The 17,150-nt window shown below is 27.9% G+C and overlaps 3 protein-coding genes across 4 annotated transcripts; all 3 read right to left on the bottom strand.

The window, feature by feature from the left end:
* Positions 1 to 2,460: 2,460 nt before the first annotated feature.
* Positions 2,461 to 4,465, bottom strand: LOC122517391 (nucleolar protein 56-like). Its single transcript, XM_043635753.1, has 3 exons — positions 4,351 to 4,465; positions 3,575 to 4,146; positions 2,461 to 3,482 (listed from the first exon to the last, which is right to left on the bottom strand). The coding sequence occupies exons 1-3, from the start codon at positions 4,351 to 4,353 to the stop codon at positions 2,546 to 2,548; spliced, it is 1,512 nt and encodes a 503-aa protein (XP_043491688.1). The 5' UTR covers positions 4,354 to 4,465; the 3' UTR covers positions 2,461 to 2,545.
* Positions 4,466 to 5,536: 1,071 nt separating this feature from the next.
* LOC122517360 (nucleolar protein 56-like) lies at positions 5,537 to 7,642 on the bottom strand. Its single transcript, XM_043635707.1, has 3 exons — positions 7,510 to 7,642; positions 6,728 to 7,299; positions 5,537 to 6,635 (listed from the first exon to the last, which is right to left on the bottom strand). Exons 1-3 carry the CDS (start codon positions 7,510 to 7,512, stop codon positions 5,696 to 5,698), a joined length of 1,515 nt encoding a protein of 504 aa, XP_043491642.1. The 5' UTR covers positions 7,513 to 7,642; the 3' UTR covers positions 5,537 to 5,695.
* A 796-nt stretch (positions 7,643 to 8,438) lies between these two features.
* Positions 8,439 to 15,981, bottom strand: LOC122517358 (facilitated trehalose transporter Tret1-like). 2 transcript variants are annotated; one of them, XM_043635705.1, is made up of 5 exons: positions 15,490 to 15,981; positions 11,535 to 11,761; positions 10,915 to 11,328; positions 10,095 to 10,669; positions 8,439 to 9,412 (listed from the first exon to the last, which is right to left on the bottom strand). In XM_043635705.1, the coding sequence occupies exons 1-5, from the start codon at positions 15,534 to 15,536 to the stop codon at positions 9,092 to 9,094; spliced, it is 1,584 nt and encodes a 527-aa protein (XP_043491640.1). In that variant the 5' UTR covers positions 15,537 to 15,981; the 3' UTR covers positions 8,439 to 9,091. The 2 variants fall into 2 exon arrangements, with proteins under 2 accessions (XP_043491640.1, XP_043491641.1); XM_043635706.1 differs by lacking the exon at positions 15,490 to 15,981 and adding an exon at positions 11,981 to 12,066.
* Between the last annotated feature and the right edge of the window lie 1,169 nt (positions 15,982 to 17,150).

Here is a 17,150-nt window from a genome sequence, read left to right on the forward strand (position 1 = left end):
TAATAATTTGTTTAAGAAAAAAGACTATGTTAATAATATTAATATTAATAATAATAATAATAATAATAATAATAATAATAATAATAATAATAATAATAATAATAAAAATTTGTTAATATAATATCATATTTCCGAAAATTTATATAAATTGCTTACTTTTATTTTGCATGTTATACATGACTTGTAAAAAACATATTGAGTAAATATTAATATAGCAAATGTTTTTAGTACTTTGGTTCATAAATCTATATACGAAATGGGACAGCTGAACTTATCAAAGAACTTCAGATTTTATAATATTTTGATTATTACATCTCTGAACCATTTATACTCAATGAATTTAAATATCTGTTTTTTATAAATTCAGTGTAGTAAGCATACTGATGACTGTTGAACGCTAAGAATGTGAATGTATGTTTATTCAATTTATAAATATGTATCTGGTTCTCTTGTTTGTTGAATTTTTTAATGAACGAATATAAATAATTTGAAATATTATATATATATACATATATTGTATTATATAAGTTTGTTTCATGAATTTTATTTCAAATTATTAAATGTGTATAATAAATTGTTGAATTAGTTAAATTATTCAATAATTGTAATGTATGAGCAAAAAATTATTGAGATATCCAAGTTGATTTTATGTAATATTATAAACCTCGAAGATATTTTAAACAGATTTTTACACAATCCGAGACTGAATGCTGTAAAGGAAATACATCGAAGTGAACCTTTACATTTTCCATTATCTGAGCATTTTATATAAAGTAATACGAATAATGTAAAGGGGAATATATTTTTAAAGAGCTATGATAGCAAGTATTTATTGTACAAATATAAATGATTATAAATATTATAAATATGAAAACTTCATGCAGATTAGAACAAGCATAAATGTAACGTAGAATTTCAGAGGCCTTTTTAGAGTCAAACTAGATTAAAGCTAAAACCAGATTATTAACAAATAATTATAATTTTTTTTATGTTAGAATGGTAATGTACAGCTGTCGTCTATTCCAATAGATAACAAATCTAAAATGTAAAACTCAATTTAAACGTAAACTTAAATAGGTAGGATATTAAATGTCATAGTTTTTACTTTGTTTGAGTATATACCAAATCATTATGCTTTCATTTATAAGCGATAGCTTGTTAATAATATGCACTACAAATGTACTTATTACAGACCAGTAATTCTATGCATTTAATCTGACAGCAATGAAATTTATTATCTTTTAAATTTTCTGTTCTTTTTTATGTACAGTGAGTCACAGGAGTATTTGTACCCCCACTGTCAATTAAAACAATTAATATTTTCTTATGCATAATAATAATATTTCCAAATTCTTATGCACAGACAAATATTTTAGGATTATTAAATTTTTTAATTGATCGAAATTTTATTGTAAGGAACATTTTATTATAAGTAAAATACAATTTTTTTTAATTTTGAAGTTTTGTATTACGAGCAAATATCAATTATTTAAAATCTACAGATGAAACGAGTACGAATACTCTTGTGACTCACTATAAGTCTTAAATTATAGTGCATGTCACGATTTGGAAAACATAATTTTTTAATTTCATTTATATTTCACATCGTAATAAATATTTAGAAAATTATATTAGTACATATCAACATTCAAGTGGACATTTCGACAATTAAGCATTTAGGATAAATATATCTATAACTTGGAATCCAACAATGTGGCATAGTGTTATTTGTATCATTCCTTATAATGTTAATTCAAAATAGCAATGTTATTTGTAACATACAAATGTGTTTGATAACAAATTAATAATTTAGGCATTTTTGACTGAATTTTATTTATATTAGTATAGAGCCTATAATTGTAACTATTGATTCAGGTATTTACATTTACATTACAATTTTGTCATTATTAAATGCTCATTGGTGCTGGTGTTAATACAAAAAATGACGTTTTATTTTCTGTCATAATACCACAATCTTCCTTATATTTATAAAATACAACTTTAACAAAACTGTCTGTAAAACTTCTTCCTCCGATTTCTTGGGCACTAGTTAAATATTGAGATAAAAATATTTAACATTTATACCAGATAATTCGATTAAAAAAATGTATATTTTACAATTTGTAGAAAACCGTATTGTAATGTTATATTATGTCATTAGTTATAAAAACTAGTACGAAAACCAGTTAAATCATGACTAAACAAATAAAATTAAATTCATACAATTATTTACAATGCATATTGCTAAGGGAAAAATGAGTTCGACTTGAATATATAAGTAATATTAATAGAATATCATTTTTCAATGAAACAAAATAGAATATATAAATGAAACAAAAAATACCCAAAAAGAAAACTTATAAGTAGTTATATTAATTAAAAAATGGATAATTGAATAAAGTATATTTCTAATTGTCAAGAAAAAAGGTATAAAATACTATGGAAAATTTACAAAATTTTGTAAAATTAGTATGTAACTTTTTTGAATTTGTATGCATAAGCTATCAAGTACAGCTATAATACATGTATTAAAATTTTATGTTATTTATGTTTCCGCATCACCTATACTTTTGGATCTTTTATTTTTCTTCTTCTTCTTTTTGACCGGTTCCTCATTTTCTTCAACAAGTTCTTTTTTCTCTCCATTTTCATGAATACCATTAGTAGTAGTAGCATCACCATTTTCTAATTCTTCCAGCTTCCTTTTTTGACTTTTCTTCTTCTTCTTCTTCGATGATTTCATTTCTGTTTCAGTTACTACATGTTGAACTTCTTCTAATGCCTCCTGCATCACGTCTATATTCTTCTTAGGTATTTCACCTGTTTCGTAGAATTTCAAGCGATCCTCTACCTGCTGCCGTAATTTTTCCCCAAAGATATTTGTTGGTGTTTCAGTAAAACAATCTATTCTTGATGCGATAGAGCATTTATTGGCAAGATACCGTGAAATTCTTCCCTTGTTTTTAGTACCAGCACGACCAATAAATGTAGAATGGAACAGTAATCCATATTTAGGAGTATTTCCCTTTGTTTTTAATGCTCTAAATAATGCTTTTTCAGCACCTAATATCTGAACCGTAGATGCTGGGTATTTTGCTAAGTTGGTTAACGATCCAGCATGAGCTATTAATCTAGCTCCTACTTGATTTCCTATGAGGGTAGCCAGATTCGGTGCTATACCATTCATTTTGGATTTTAAATATTCAGACAATTCTTTTCTATAATCCGCCAACCCTATTACACGTTTAGCAAACATCTCAATATTAAGAAGGTCCACAGGGTTGATATCCATACCCATACTAGACTTAGAGGCATCTATAATTGCTTGAGCCTTTGCACTGTCCATAACAATTTGTTCCAACGCTTCTAATTTTTCTTCCGTTAATTCTTTTCTATTTTTAATTAGTTGTACAACTTTAGTGAACATATAATTTTCAGGAACTATTTTTTCTAATTCTGGGAAATGATAACTGTACCATTCACTGAAACATAGTAAACATATTACTTGTAACAAAGATTTTTAAACATTATAAAATATATCATACATTCCATCTTATGAAGCATTCAATCTTACCGTATACGCATACTAAATGTATTAATGTCTTTGTCCAGTTGATCCATTAAAGCTATACTTTGTATGATCATATTATCTACACGATTGACATTAAACTTTACTTTAGCTCTCGAATAACTATGACCAAGTCCGAGTTGAGCTACTGCCGAACTTTTGGAAGTAAAACCTTTAATTAAATTATGAAAATGGAATCGGATTCCTCGAATGATTTCTGGTATTGCACCCGTGTGATCACATTTTATGCCTAATGCTTCTGTTATACTAGCACCTAGTTTTGGATCCGATACACCAAGAATAATTTTGTTTTCCTGATCAGATTTAGGCAGAATAGAATCCAAAAACAATTGTAAATCTTCAGGTACGATGCCTTCCGAAATACTATTTACATTCTCTAGTGCTGCTAAAGCAGTTTTAAATGGTGAAAATCCAGCAAGTTTTACGACGGATCTAAATCGTGATAAATCTGTTACTGATGCTTCAACTTGTGGTAATAACATTCCTACTTCTTCAAATTCATTAATGCTGAACACAGCATAACCTGCTGCGTGCTCGTATAAAACGTAAACTTGTGCCTGGAAAAAAACATTTTTAAGTTAAAAAAATAAAATTTTAATGTAAATTTTCTTTTTATTATTATTACATTAGTAATGAGCAGAAGGAATGTTTATTTCCTTACAACTGATTTAAAAAATAACTTTTACCACATAACATAATATATTTTATATGTGTATTTATATTATTATTAGTAAATAAGAATAATTTAAAGTCTATCTTACCATGTTTGAATACTTTGTATATTTGATTCACTTTAGACAAAGACATGTAATTTACGACGAGCTTTTAATGAATAAAATAAAATTAAACACGTGCACACGCGGCATATAAATTGTTGAAGAAGTGGTCAACACAAAACATCCTGTATTTCTAGTTACAATTTTAATTACATTAGTCTCTAGTAGATGGGGGTGTTGTGGCCGTCACGCCAAAGCTTGGCGCCACCGGCACTCTTACCGTCACGCCGCTAGTGACGAAACCAAAGAATTAGGAAAGCACCAAGTATATGAACAGCCGCTACTATTCGCTCTCTTCCGTTACAACCACCGAGCGAGACACACGTGTTTTAACTAGCAGCGTTCAAAGACTGAACTCTAGTCTTACTTCCGTTTTCTCATTATTACATTTTGTTAAGTTTAAAATATATATTTTGTAAAATCCTTTTTGATACGTTTAAAATATAAAAATATTCTAATAATATTCTTCCCTAGTGAATTAATTATTATTGCATATCGACGAACACGCTACAGTGTCAATTTTCAGAACGCCATCTATCGACATCACTATCGATATATAACCGTATCGATTATACGATCGACTATAAATTTACTTTCGATTTAATTCAAATGCTAACAAAGTGAAAGATCTAATCTTTTGTTTAACGTTTGATAAACATTTTCTGTTTTTGATTATCTTGTCGATTTCAAAAAATCTATTTTTAATAAAAAACACGATTTCATATATGGGAACCCAGTTGAACGAATCCTACATTATGACACGTAATAAATTTAAAAATTTTTAAATAATTACTGTCTCGGAAAAATAAATTAACGAGTTAAAAATTAATTGTATCCAATAAATTTAGCGGTTTCCTTTATTACCTTAGGAGTCTTAATGAAATAAGGTAAGAGTAGAAACAATGAATTTTTTACAATATTGGTTAGTACATAAACAAAGTAAGTTATTTTTACTTGTAACCTATTATTTTGACTTATAATGAAAGAAATAAAATTATATTTATACAACTATTTACAATACATAATGCTATAGATAAAATGAGATCGACTTGAATATATAGATAATACTAGAAGTATATCATTTTTCAATGAAATAAAATAGGAAATATTAAAAGAACAAAGGATGTCTAAACAGAAAACTTATAAGTGGTTTAATATTAATTTAAAAGAGTATACTTAAATAAAGTTTATTTCTAATTGTCAGGAAAAAAGGTATAAAATACTATGAAAACTTTACAAAATTCTGTAAAATTAGTATGCAACTTCTTTGAATTTGTATGCATAAGATATCAAGTATAGCAATAATACACATATTAAAATTTGATATTATTTATGTTTCCGCATCACCTATACTTTTGGATCTTTTATTTTTCTTCTTTTTCTTTTTAACAGGTTCCACATTTTCTTCAACAAGATCTTTTTTCTCTCCATTTTCATGAATACCATTAGTAGTAGTAGCATCACCATTTTCTAATTCTTCCAGCTTCCTTTTTTGACTTTTTTTCTTCTTCTTCTTCTTCGATGATTTCATTTCTGTTTCAGTTACTACATGTTGAACTTCTTCTAATGCCTCCTGCATCACGTCAATATTCTTCTTAGGTATTTCACCTGTTTCGTAGAATTTCAAGCGATCCTCTACCTGCTGCCGTAATTTTTCCCCAAAGATATTTGTTGGTGTTTCAGTAAAACAATCTATTCTTGATGCGATAGAGCATTTATTGGCCAGATACCGTGAAATTCTTCCCTTGTTTTTAGTACCAGCACGACCAATAAATGTAGAATGGAACAGTAATCCATATTTAGGTGTATTTCCCTTTGTTTTTAATGCTCTAAATAATGCTTTTTCAGCACCTAATATCTGAACCGTAGATGCAGGGTATTTTGCTAAGTTGGTTAACGATCCAGCATGAGCTATTAATCTAGCTCCTACTTGATTTCCTATGAGGGTAGCCAGATTCGGTGCTATACCATTCATTTTGGATTTTAAATATTCAGACAATTCTTTTCTATAATCCGCCAACCCTATTACACGTTTAGCAAACATCTCAATATTAAGAAGGTCCACAGGGTTGATATCCATACCCATACTAGACTTAGAGGCATCTATAATTGCTTGAGCCTTTGCACTGTCCATAACAATTTGTTCCAACGCTTCTAATTTTTCTTCCGTTAATTCTTTTCTATTTTTAATTAGTTGTACAACTTTAGTGAACATATAATTTTCAGGAACTATTTTTTCTAATTCTGGGAAATGATAACTGTACCATTCACTGAAACATAGTAAACATATTTCTTGTAACAAAGATTTTTAAACATTATAAAATATATCATACATTCCATCTTATGAAGCATTCAATCTTACCGTATACGCATACTAAATGTATTAATGTCTTTGTCCAGTTGATCCATTAAAGCTATACTTTGTATGATCATATTATCTACACGATTGACATTAAACTTTACTTTAGCTCTCGAATAACTATGACCAAGTCCGAGTTGAGCTACTGCCGAACTTTTGGAAGTAAAACCTTTAATTAAATTATGAAAATGGAATCGGATTCCTCGAATGATTTCTGGTATTGCACCCGTGTGATCACATTTTATGCCTAATGCTTCTGTTATACTAGCACCTAGTTTTGGATCCGATACACCAAGAATAATTTTGTTTTCCTGATCAGATTTAGGCAGAATAGAATCCAAAAACAATTGTAAATCTTCAGGTACGATGCCTTCCGAAATACTATTTACATTCTCTAGTGCTGCTAAAGCAGTTTTAAATGGTGAAAATCCAGCAAGTTTTACGACGGATCTAAATCGTGATAAATCTGTTACTGATGCTTCAACTTGTGGTAATAACATTCCTACTTCTTCAAATTCATTAATGCTGAACACAGCATAACCTGCTGCGTGCTCGTATAAAACGTAAACTTGTGCCTGGAAAAAAACATTTTTAAGTTAAAAAAATAAAATTTTAATGTAAATTTTCTTTTTATTATTATTATTACATTAGTAATGAGCAGAAGGAATGTTTATTTCCTTACAACTGATTTAAAAAATAACTTTTATACCACATAACATAATATATTTTTATATGTGTATTTATATTATTATTAGTAAATAAGAATAATTTAAAGTCTATCTTACCATGTTTGAATACTTTGTATATTTGATTCACTTTAGACAAAAACATGTAATTTACGACGAGCTATTAATGAATAAAATAAAATTAAACACGTGCACACGCGGCATATAAATTGGTGAAGAAGTGGTCAACACAAAACATCCTGTATTTCTAGTTACAATTTTAATTACATTAGTCTCTAGTAGATGGGGGTGTCAATTGTCAGAACGCTATCTATCGACATCACTATCGATATATAACCGTATCGATTATACGATCGACTATAAATTTACTTTCGATTTAATTCAAATGCTAACAAAGTGAAAGATCTAATCTTTTGTTTAACGTTTGATAAACATTTTCTGTTTTTGATTATCCTGTAAATTTCGAAAAATCTATTTTTAATAGAAAACACGATTTCATATATGGGAACCCAGTCGAACGAATCCTACATTATGACACGTAATAAATTTAAAAATCGTAAGATGATTACTGTCACGGAAAAATTAATTAACGATTCAAAAATAAATCATATGAAATCTGATTCGAATGTATCGTTTAAAATAGGAAAAATTGAGGAATCAAATCTCGGGTAAATTTTTGGTTTAATATTAATTTTACAAAAGAACATTATGTTGTTAACTCATTGTTAATTTTACATATATATTAAATTAATGTTTTCAAATTATCTTTAATTTTCATAGCCTAAGAAAATGTCATTCTACTGTGATTCCTCGGCGTAGGAAAATAGGAAAAATCGAGGAATCAAATCTCAGGTAAATTATTGGTTTAATGTTAACTTCACAAAAGAACATTATGTTGTTTCCTCATTATTAATTTCATATATATCAAATTAATGTTTTCAAATTATGTTTAATTTTTTTAGCGTAAGAAAATGTCATTCTACTGTGGGTCGCCGGCGCAGGAGAGTAAAAAAATTCAATAAATCAAATCTCGGGTAAATTTTTTTTTAATGTTAATTTCACAAGTAACATTATGCTGTTTCCTCATAATATTAATATCACATATATATTTAAATTAATGTTTTAAAAATATCTTTAATTTTCATAGTGTAAGGAAATGTCATTCTACTGTCGTTCCTCGGAGCAAAACCTTTAAAAAAAGTGACAAAAATGAGACATTAAAAATACCAAAAATACCACAAAAAATCCTTCGGATCATAAATATTTTACGACACGAAGAGTTTTTGGAAATGGTTTCGCTTTATTTCCAATCTTCGATAGTAAAACAATTGGACAAAATGAAATATTCGAATGTTATATCGCCGTTAAATTCTACAATTTCTAAAGCGAATATATAAGAATGTTTTACGAGAAATAGATCAAATAGATTACGTGAAGCTATACATATATTATATATGTATATATATTGCTTTATATATAATATTTTACATACATAAATACATGGTAATTTATACATTGTGTATTTTGAAAAATATAAATCCGTATGACACGGAACGTGTTAAAAATCTTTCACATATAAGCGTAGGCGTAATATATTTTTCAATATCAAATTGAATTGATATATATATATATATAAATATAAATAAGTTTCCGTATCACTTATATATATATAAATGGTAATTTAAAGTTTACTTTCGTCATCGTAAATAACAGTTGGGTTTGTGGCCGCCCATTTTTCTTTGAACGGTAGCTCTTCTTTCTTTGGTCGATTTTTTAAATTTTGTACTCCAGCGTAATGTTCCTCGATTTCTCTTAGCGTTCTACCTTCCGTTTCTGGTAGTATATAATAAAGTACAATTCCACCAACACAATTTACTAAAGCATAAAAAAGTAGCGTCCCCGATAGTGTTATACCGGTCTTCATATACAGAAAAGTCTTGTTTGCGATCGACATGAAAATGTATCCTATTGATCCAACTGCTCCAGTTGCGCCACTTCGTACCTACCGATTGATGTGAATATAATTCAAGTACATATATACCTACATTATAATGTTTTAGAAAAAAAAAAACAAATATCGTTATATTTAATTATAAAAGTTGTATGATTTTTTCGTGAATCACGTTAATCTCAAATTTAAAATTTTCCTATTATTTTTCTGTCGGGGGAAAAAAAAATATAAAAAAAAAATCTTTTTTTTTGTATATTCCAATATAAAAGTAAAGATGTTATTTTTATTTAGAAAATATATTCAAATTGTTCTAATGATAAATTTGTGATAATTCAGCAATATTTTGTCTCTTTAAATAGTTGATATATTAATTCATGATAATAATCAACTTTAACTACAACGTTATCTTAAGAAGTAAATCATATTGACACATTGATAAAAGTTTTCTTTAATGATCATTCTAAAAATTTATCAAGGTTGTATAAGATGTATACTAATTAACAATACTTAATATGGATTCAATTTACAATTATATAATTATTGTTTTATACCGTTTTGAGAAAGATTTATATGATTCCACTATTTCTATTTATATTTGATAAAAAGCAACTATTTGAAGTAACGTAGATTATTTGATATCATAAAATTTATGTTTTTCTAAATATTATAATGTTTTATCCTATAAAAAAGAAACGGATTAAAATATTAAAAGATATCATAATAATATACCAACCGTTACAGGAAAAACTTCACCGGCTAGAATCCAAGGTAATAACCTGATACCAGTATGAGAAAGAAATGCAGCAGCAATCAACAAAGTCATTGGTATCCAGGAAGAATTTTCACCATAGATTATTAAATTATCGTTGAGGTATCCATAAATAGCCGCGAGAAGCAAACAAAATCCAATTCCGACTAATGAGAAGAATGTTAACATACGTTTGCCGGTAAAATGAATCGTCGATACACAGATCACAGTGCCGACTAATTCGGCGATTCCGAGAAATACAGCAGCCGTATATTTGTCGATAGGTGCACTCATTTCCTCGAAAATGACAACAGCAAAAGTCTGAAGAATCGAAGTACCGCCAAATGCACCAATGAAGAAGGCTATCGTAACCAATATGAAAGGTGCGTAGCACGTTTTCTTTTTGTAAGATTTCCAAAATTTTTCTTTTTCTGACATTGCATCCACCGGTTTCCTGATGATGTCGCAAAGCCCAGTGAACTCTGTTTTCACGTGGATTGGATTGACCCATCCTCGGAGCCAGCACAAAGCACTTTCAGCTTCTTTTGTACGACCCTTTGCTAATGCATTCATTGGATTTACAAAATATAGAATTTTAATATTAATTGTAGATCGTATAATCAAAGGTATTGATAGCCTACATACAATGTACGTGTATAAATGACGTTTATAATTATTATATATCATCTGATATTTTGTAATTATCAGATGACCGATTAATTATCTATTTATGAACGTTCATATCTTCTACGTTTATTTATTTTAGATGGAATATGAAGATTAAAGACAAATATTTGCTTCTTACCGGCTAACCAATGCGGACTTTCGGGAACGCACAAGAGAGCGGTGAAACATATAATTGGATAAGCCAGGTTGACCATTGCCACTGTTCTCCAATTTGCTAAACTACCACCGAGCATTTGTGAGAAAACTCCTAAAATGACTGACATGCTGGATGTAGCTGATAACATTCCTCGTAGACGAGGCTGAGTGACTTCAGCAACGTACGTCATTACTGGGGCTTCGATTAATCCACCAGTGAGTCCTGTCAATGCTAAAGCTATGAACAGCATTGTGGTATTGTAAGAATAATGAAAGATTAGCCAGGCCATTATGAACGGAATGTTTGCGAGCATCATCGTTCGTTTTCTACCAAAATATTGGGATATCGGACCGCTTACTAAGCAGCCTAGTGGCACTAGAAATAGATTTAGACTGCCTGTAATAAAATGGAAAAAAGAACATTACAAAAATGGGATAAATGGTGTATCAAAATTTTCCATAAATTCACGCTGTTACAATTGCATTTAATTTGAATTCATAATTCATTTATTTAATCTGTTGCATTCCTGTATCTTTATCTCAATAGATATCATACATTTGACAATTACAAAATACAACAATAATGTATGCAATATAACTTACTGATCCACGTAATTTCTTCAATGGTTGCTGGAATTTCAGAATTCTTGCTTTGCAATTCTGGTATCAAAATCGTGGAGAAGCCCAATGTAGAACCGAACGTGATCAGAACCAAATTCTTTGCACCGACGGCACAGCATTGCGGTAGGGCCTCGCGATATTTTGAAATTGGCGCTACGTTAGCGTCAGCGTGGCTGTTCAATTCCATCGGCTTCATTTTTTCGCCATTGCTGTAAAATTTGTTCAAACGTATCACGTGAAATTTATTTAATTACCGTCTGTTTCTTTTTCTATCGATTCAAAAAATGTAATTATTATCTTGAACGTTACGTATATTTATTAATTATCAAATATTATTGTAGAATGGTCTAAAGTGCCAATTTTGTCTTTGACTGTCGAATAAACGAGAGTAAATGGTCGTTACACTTATAACAACCAATTCAACTTACTTCTAGAACGAATTGTAAACGACACTTATAAGAAGAACAATTGGAAGAAATAAAAACGTTTCTAAATCTTATTTTAACGATCTCGGTATTATTTTTCAATGCTGTTGTTTCGTGAAAAAAAAAAAGGAACAGGAAAAAGTATCAAGGAAAGAAAATACACCAATAACGTAAGCATATTTCAAATGACGTTCTTGAAAATAAGAAAATCATGATTGGTACCCGTTTGAGTTAGCTTTGCAAGGACTACACGTGCTGGATTGTGTAAAATGTTGAGAATGTATTAGTGTGCATTGAGATTATATAACGTGATAGATGCACGTGTGGATACCCTTTCACGCTAAACTATGTCAATGACGAAATGAGACAAAATCGTATTTACTTGCAATTAGAATCACGAAAGGAAAATAGAAACCAGACGAGAGAGAGAGAGAGAGATTAAAAATTGATCCTTTTCATTTTTCATGAAATAAATTGCCTCGTTGCACACAATTGGTCCAGGTCATTGACTTTATTTTCAATTGAATTCATTTTTATCGTAATCCACTTGAACATGGGCGAGTCATTTACGTAATATGTCGTTTCCGTTACAAATAAAAAAATGTTTCTCATAGTTATTTATAATCTACCGACACGACAGTGAATAGTAATTAGTCGATAACGGTAATAATTAAATTCTTCAACGGTAAATTAGTAGCGACGTTTCTATTTGACTAATTTCCACGTTAATCGGTGATCGTAAAGTTTCGTAAGAGTTTTCCAAGCTAAATATATCTATCTTTTAAATGGAAAATTCACTTGATTTTTTGGAAGCTTTCCGATTTCGGATGATCTCACAGTAGTCATTTTTTTTTTGTATATTTGTATTAACTTTTGAATTGCGTCTGAGTTTTATTTAAATTGAGATAACGGTTATCATTTCAAATATCATATTAATCAAATATTTTAAATATTAAATAATCGATTTTTTAAGTGGTGATTTAAAAACTTTGAAGTTCCTCTTAGAATTGTCAAATTTATGCCGTTCAATTCATTATCGTTGTTATCGTCGTTGAACATCGAGATGTTCTTGAAATTTTGATGAATATAAGCTAGAATGAAACTACTTGCGTTTATTAGAACATTGTTTCTTAGATATTGAATTATTTATTTGTTAAACATTTTGTGATATCGTAAAAAGTGAACAAAATATTTCAAATTTGTATAATTAAATGTATATAAGTATGTGCATACTTACATACGTAATTTGATATATCATATACTATGTTATTTTGATGACAATTCACCAATACCGTATTTTTGTTATCATCGTCTTTGGTTAATGCAGAATTATAATAAATGCTTATTATTATATTTTAAATTGATTTTTGCCTTTTTCTTAAGAAAATTTCAAACAATTATATTTAAAAAAAAAATAGTAACGTACGAGCATAACAAGTGTATACATTTAATCAAGTTAAATGAATCAAGCTATAATAACGTAATAATGTAAATTTAATGTTGTCTAGACAACATTTAGAGAAAAAATGAAAAATATTTTTGCGATACGTCAAGGCTTTTCTTACTGCATTACTGCCGATCGTTATGGTCAGTAACCTGACCCTGAATAGGTTTTTAATTACACTTCCTTGTTCATATTACGTGTTTAATTATAAATTTATTAATATTATTTTAATACTAATATTTTACTAATATTATTTTAATTTTTTTACATTTTGCGATACTCTTTCAAAAAAAAAAAAAAGAAAAAGAAAAAGTAAGAACAAATAAGAATCATAGAAATAGAAATTTCATTTTTATGCATTAATAAATATCTAATGTTTTTATGATCTATTTATATCTTCGTTAATATATATTTTTCTATATTTATTTATCTTATCTTTATTTTTTGTTATTTTTAATTTTCTATAACAATGTGTCCCTACTCATAAATAGCTTAAACAGGATTAAAACAAATGATAAAGGAACAGTTGTTAATCATATTTGCGATTAATTGCCTTTCGATTGTTCCAATTGAAAAATTAAACGAACGTATAGACATTTATTAATAAATCTCATTTATTATTGTTAAATAAACAGTTGCGGTACGTGTTGTGACACGGAAATGAAATATTTGTAAAGCAATAAAATAGAACTTATGTCAATCAAAAAAAAAAGAGGAAAGAAAAAAGTACAAATAAAATGAAAAAGATAATACGTAGCAAAATGACGAATTGTCAGAAACTTGAATTCGATAAAAACGTGAATTGTTTAAATAAAATTTGATTTATATAATTTTACAGCTTTGGTCACGTTAAGAAATGAATTTATAAGTTTGCCATTTAACTATAATACTGTGTTATTATATTTAATTAACATTTTTTTTCTTATCGCTAAAGTAATTAATGGTACTGTGAAGTAAAAAATTCTTAATCCAATTGTAATTAAAAATGAAAAATGTTTTACGTCTTAAGGTCTATTTAAAAACTTTAAAGAAGATTAACGAATTACTCTAGAAAAATTATCTTAAGAAAATGTAACATTTGCCATCTGTCTGTTAATCGTATTAAATAATAAAATGGTTCAGCTGATAAACTTCATTCAAAAAAAAAAAAAAAGATTTTTTTTTGTGTTTCTCTTATTCGTGAACATTTTCTTTTATTTTCAGTGTACTAATAAATAGAATTTTTCTTGCCGTTTTTCGTTATCTTCGAATATTAAGGTCAAAAATGTAATAATATTGACCTAAAACATATATATAGATATAGTTATTTAATAATATTTATCGCTATATTATAATAAACTAGTAAAATACTTTTGTATATGTGATCGTTATAATATATGTAGGAAACAAAAAACACGTAACAATTATTGCTGATATACGTACACGGCTTTAACAAAAAATGTTCCTATTATAAATTATCTTTCTTCAAGAAAAATATTAGGATCCAATTAGAATCGTTCGTAAAACTGTTTTTTTTTCTTTTTTTTTTTTTTTATCAGAAACTAGAACTTGCGTATATTACTTTACTGGAATCGCATTTAATATTATATTCGATATTTCGATGAGAATGCTAAGATGCTATCGAAAATCTTGATACACGTGTATTTTTGAACGTGATCCGTTTTTAAATTTGATACTGGAAATCCATAAATAAACAATCTCTTCTTTGACAAAGAAATTTACAAAGAAAAAAGATTCTTTCGTGTGATATAATCTATCGATTAATTGTAGTGATTGGTTGTGAGATTAATTTCTTGATATAATTGCACATTGTATTTTTTGTCAATCTCTACATATAAGAGAGATAAGATTATCGAAAAATTTAAGGATGATCGAATAAATTACATTTATTATTGCTGCTTGATTAATTATTAGACATAATATTCGAATGGTAATTACCTATGGAATATTTTCATATCGATACCAAGACAAATATTTTACATCGAATCGATTAATTCGATCAACAAAATTAAATAAAATTGCCAATCATTTAATCGAGAATTATAGATAGAATTATAATTGAACGAACCTGACTGCATTTTCCACGATGTTCTCCATTTTTTCCGTTAGTGTCATATTCTTGAAAGATGTCAACACAATTGCGTTTCCGTATTATTTTATCAGGAAACAAGTCAATTTGAAATCTTATTGAAATTTTATCTCGATGAACCAAGATTTTTCAATCGATACCAAATGGATCATATCGAAAGTATCAAATTGTTTATAAGATTACTTTCTTTACGTATACATACGAAGTTGTATAAAAACATATAAATTGTGCAAATTGAAAAATGACAAATAAGATAGAAAATATTTCATTTCAACTACATCTTTGCTCTCATTTAATACTATTTATTCGATAAAATCTCAAAGATCCGAACAAATCCATCAATGTTTCTCTTTATTCTTGAATAAAGTTTTTCATTGAAAAAATCCGTTTATTCTTCAAACACGTACGTACGTATGCAATTTGGCCTTCGTATGATTTTATACGTTTCTTACTGTAATACTTTGAAAACACGAGCTATCTGTCCTTTCTATTTTCTTCTTCCTTTTGCTTCTTCAATATAGAATTGTTTTTAAAAATGATCGTTTTTAAATTTTGATCAATTTCTTTCGTCGAACTGTTTGGCAATATAAAGGATGACAGGTGACAAGAAATGGAAAGTAAAAAAAAAGAGAGAGAAAGAGAACGTGAAGAGAGAAAGGAAGTAAACAAGAGAATGAAAGGGAAAGAAAAAGAAACAGCAAACTCGTTAACCGAACTCGTCTTAGAGACGACTGAATTCTATCTGATTGCCACTACCAACAAGACGTGGGTTACTTTCGGTTTACCCCCCTCTTCCTCTTCATTAACAGGAATTTGTTCTTTGTGTGCTAACGAATACGTATCCTTTTACCCCTTCCACCTATGATAAATAATATACATTAATTTTCATTTTTATCAAACTGAAAACTAATTTGTGTTATTACAGATAAATATAATAAAAAACCATGAAATGCAAAAATATAATTTCATTTGATCAAATTTATTTTATATATATGATAATTTATAGAACTCATGATAATGAAAATTATAATCGTGATTCGTGTTCAAATAAAAAAAAAAAAATTATATAATTTAATAGTCATATACAAAGTTGTATAATTAATTATCCTTTTTGTAAAAGAAAAAGGGATTCACATGTATGAAATATTCGTGAATGGAATTTTTAACGATATTAGCATGACGTAAGAAATTTTTTTTAAAGCAAACACTTTAAATATAATCTTTTTGATTTATTCATTGAAATTCATATTTTATTATGTCAATACAAAATGACGTAGAAAACAAAATAATTATTTTTAATTATTAATATTCTTTTCATTTATATGGTTTATTTCATCTGATAATGATTTTCCATGTAGTACTACATTCATATATTGCTTTCATCTTTATCTTCGAATTTATTTTCACTTCCTTATTTTTTTCTTTTTTTATCTCTGTCTTCACGCAGTTAAGTTAAAAAAAACTTACCATTATAAATAGATATACCTGAATTTTCTATTTATTTTTACGTGACTGTTGTGATATCGTTTTTCAAACTACAACAATACTTTTATCTGAACTGAACAAACAATTTTATCAATCATAAAAATTGTATTTGCAAAAATATCTTCGATTTTTACACATGTAGAAGATATTATCTC

This window comes from Polistes fuscatus, unplaced genomic scaffold (assembly GCF_010416935.1).
Source record: "Polistes fuscatus isolate 324 unplaced genomic scaffold, CU_Pfus_HIC Scaffold20, whole genome shotgun sequence".
NCBI classification, from domain to species: Eukaryota; Metazoa; Arthropoda; class Insecta; order Hymenoptera; family Vespidae; genus Polistes; species Polistes fuscatus.

What these genes read in the sequence shown, in the direction of transcription:
- LOC122517391 (XM_043635753.1), bottom strand. An exon ending in ACATTTAGTATGCGTATACG is followed by an intron (nt 3,483 to 3,574) that starts GTAAGATTGAAT and finishes ACTATGTTTCAG; the next exon opens with TGAATGGTACAGTTATCATT.
- LOC122517360 (XM_043635707.1), bottom strand. An exon ending in ACATTTAGTATGCGTATACG is followed by an intron (nt 6,636 to 6,727) that starts GTAAGATTGAAT and finishes ACTATGTTTCAG; the next exon opens with TGAATGGTACAGTTATCATT.
- LOC122517358 (XM_043635705.1), bottom strand. Translation starts at nt 15,536, where the DNA reads ATGACACTAACGGAAAAAATGGAGAACATCGTGGAAAATGCAGTCAG. An exon ending in ATCGTGGAAAATGCAGTCAG is followed by an intron (nt 11,762 to 15,489) that starts GTTCGTTCAATT and finishes CAAATTTTACAG; the next exon opens with CAATGGCGAAAAAATGAAGC. An exon ending in AAGTCCGCATTGGTTAGCCG is followed by an intron (nt 10,670 to 10,914) that starts GTAAGAAGCAAA and finishes TGAATGCATTAG; the next exon opens with CAAAGGGTCGTACAAAAGAA.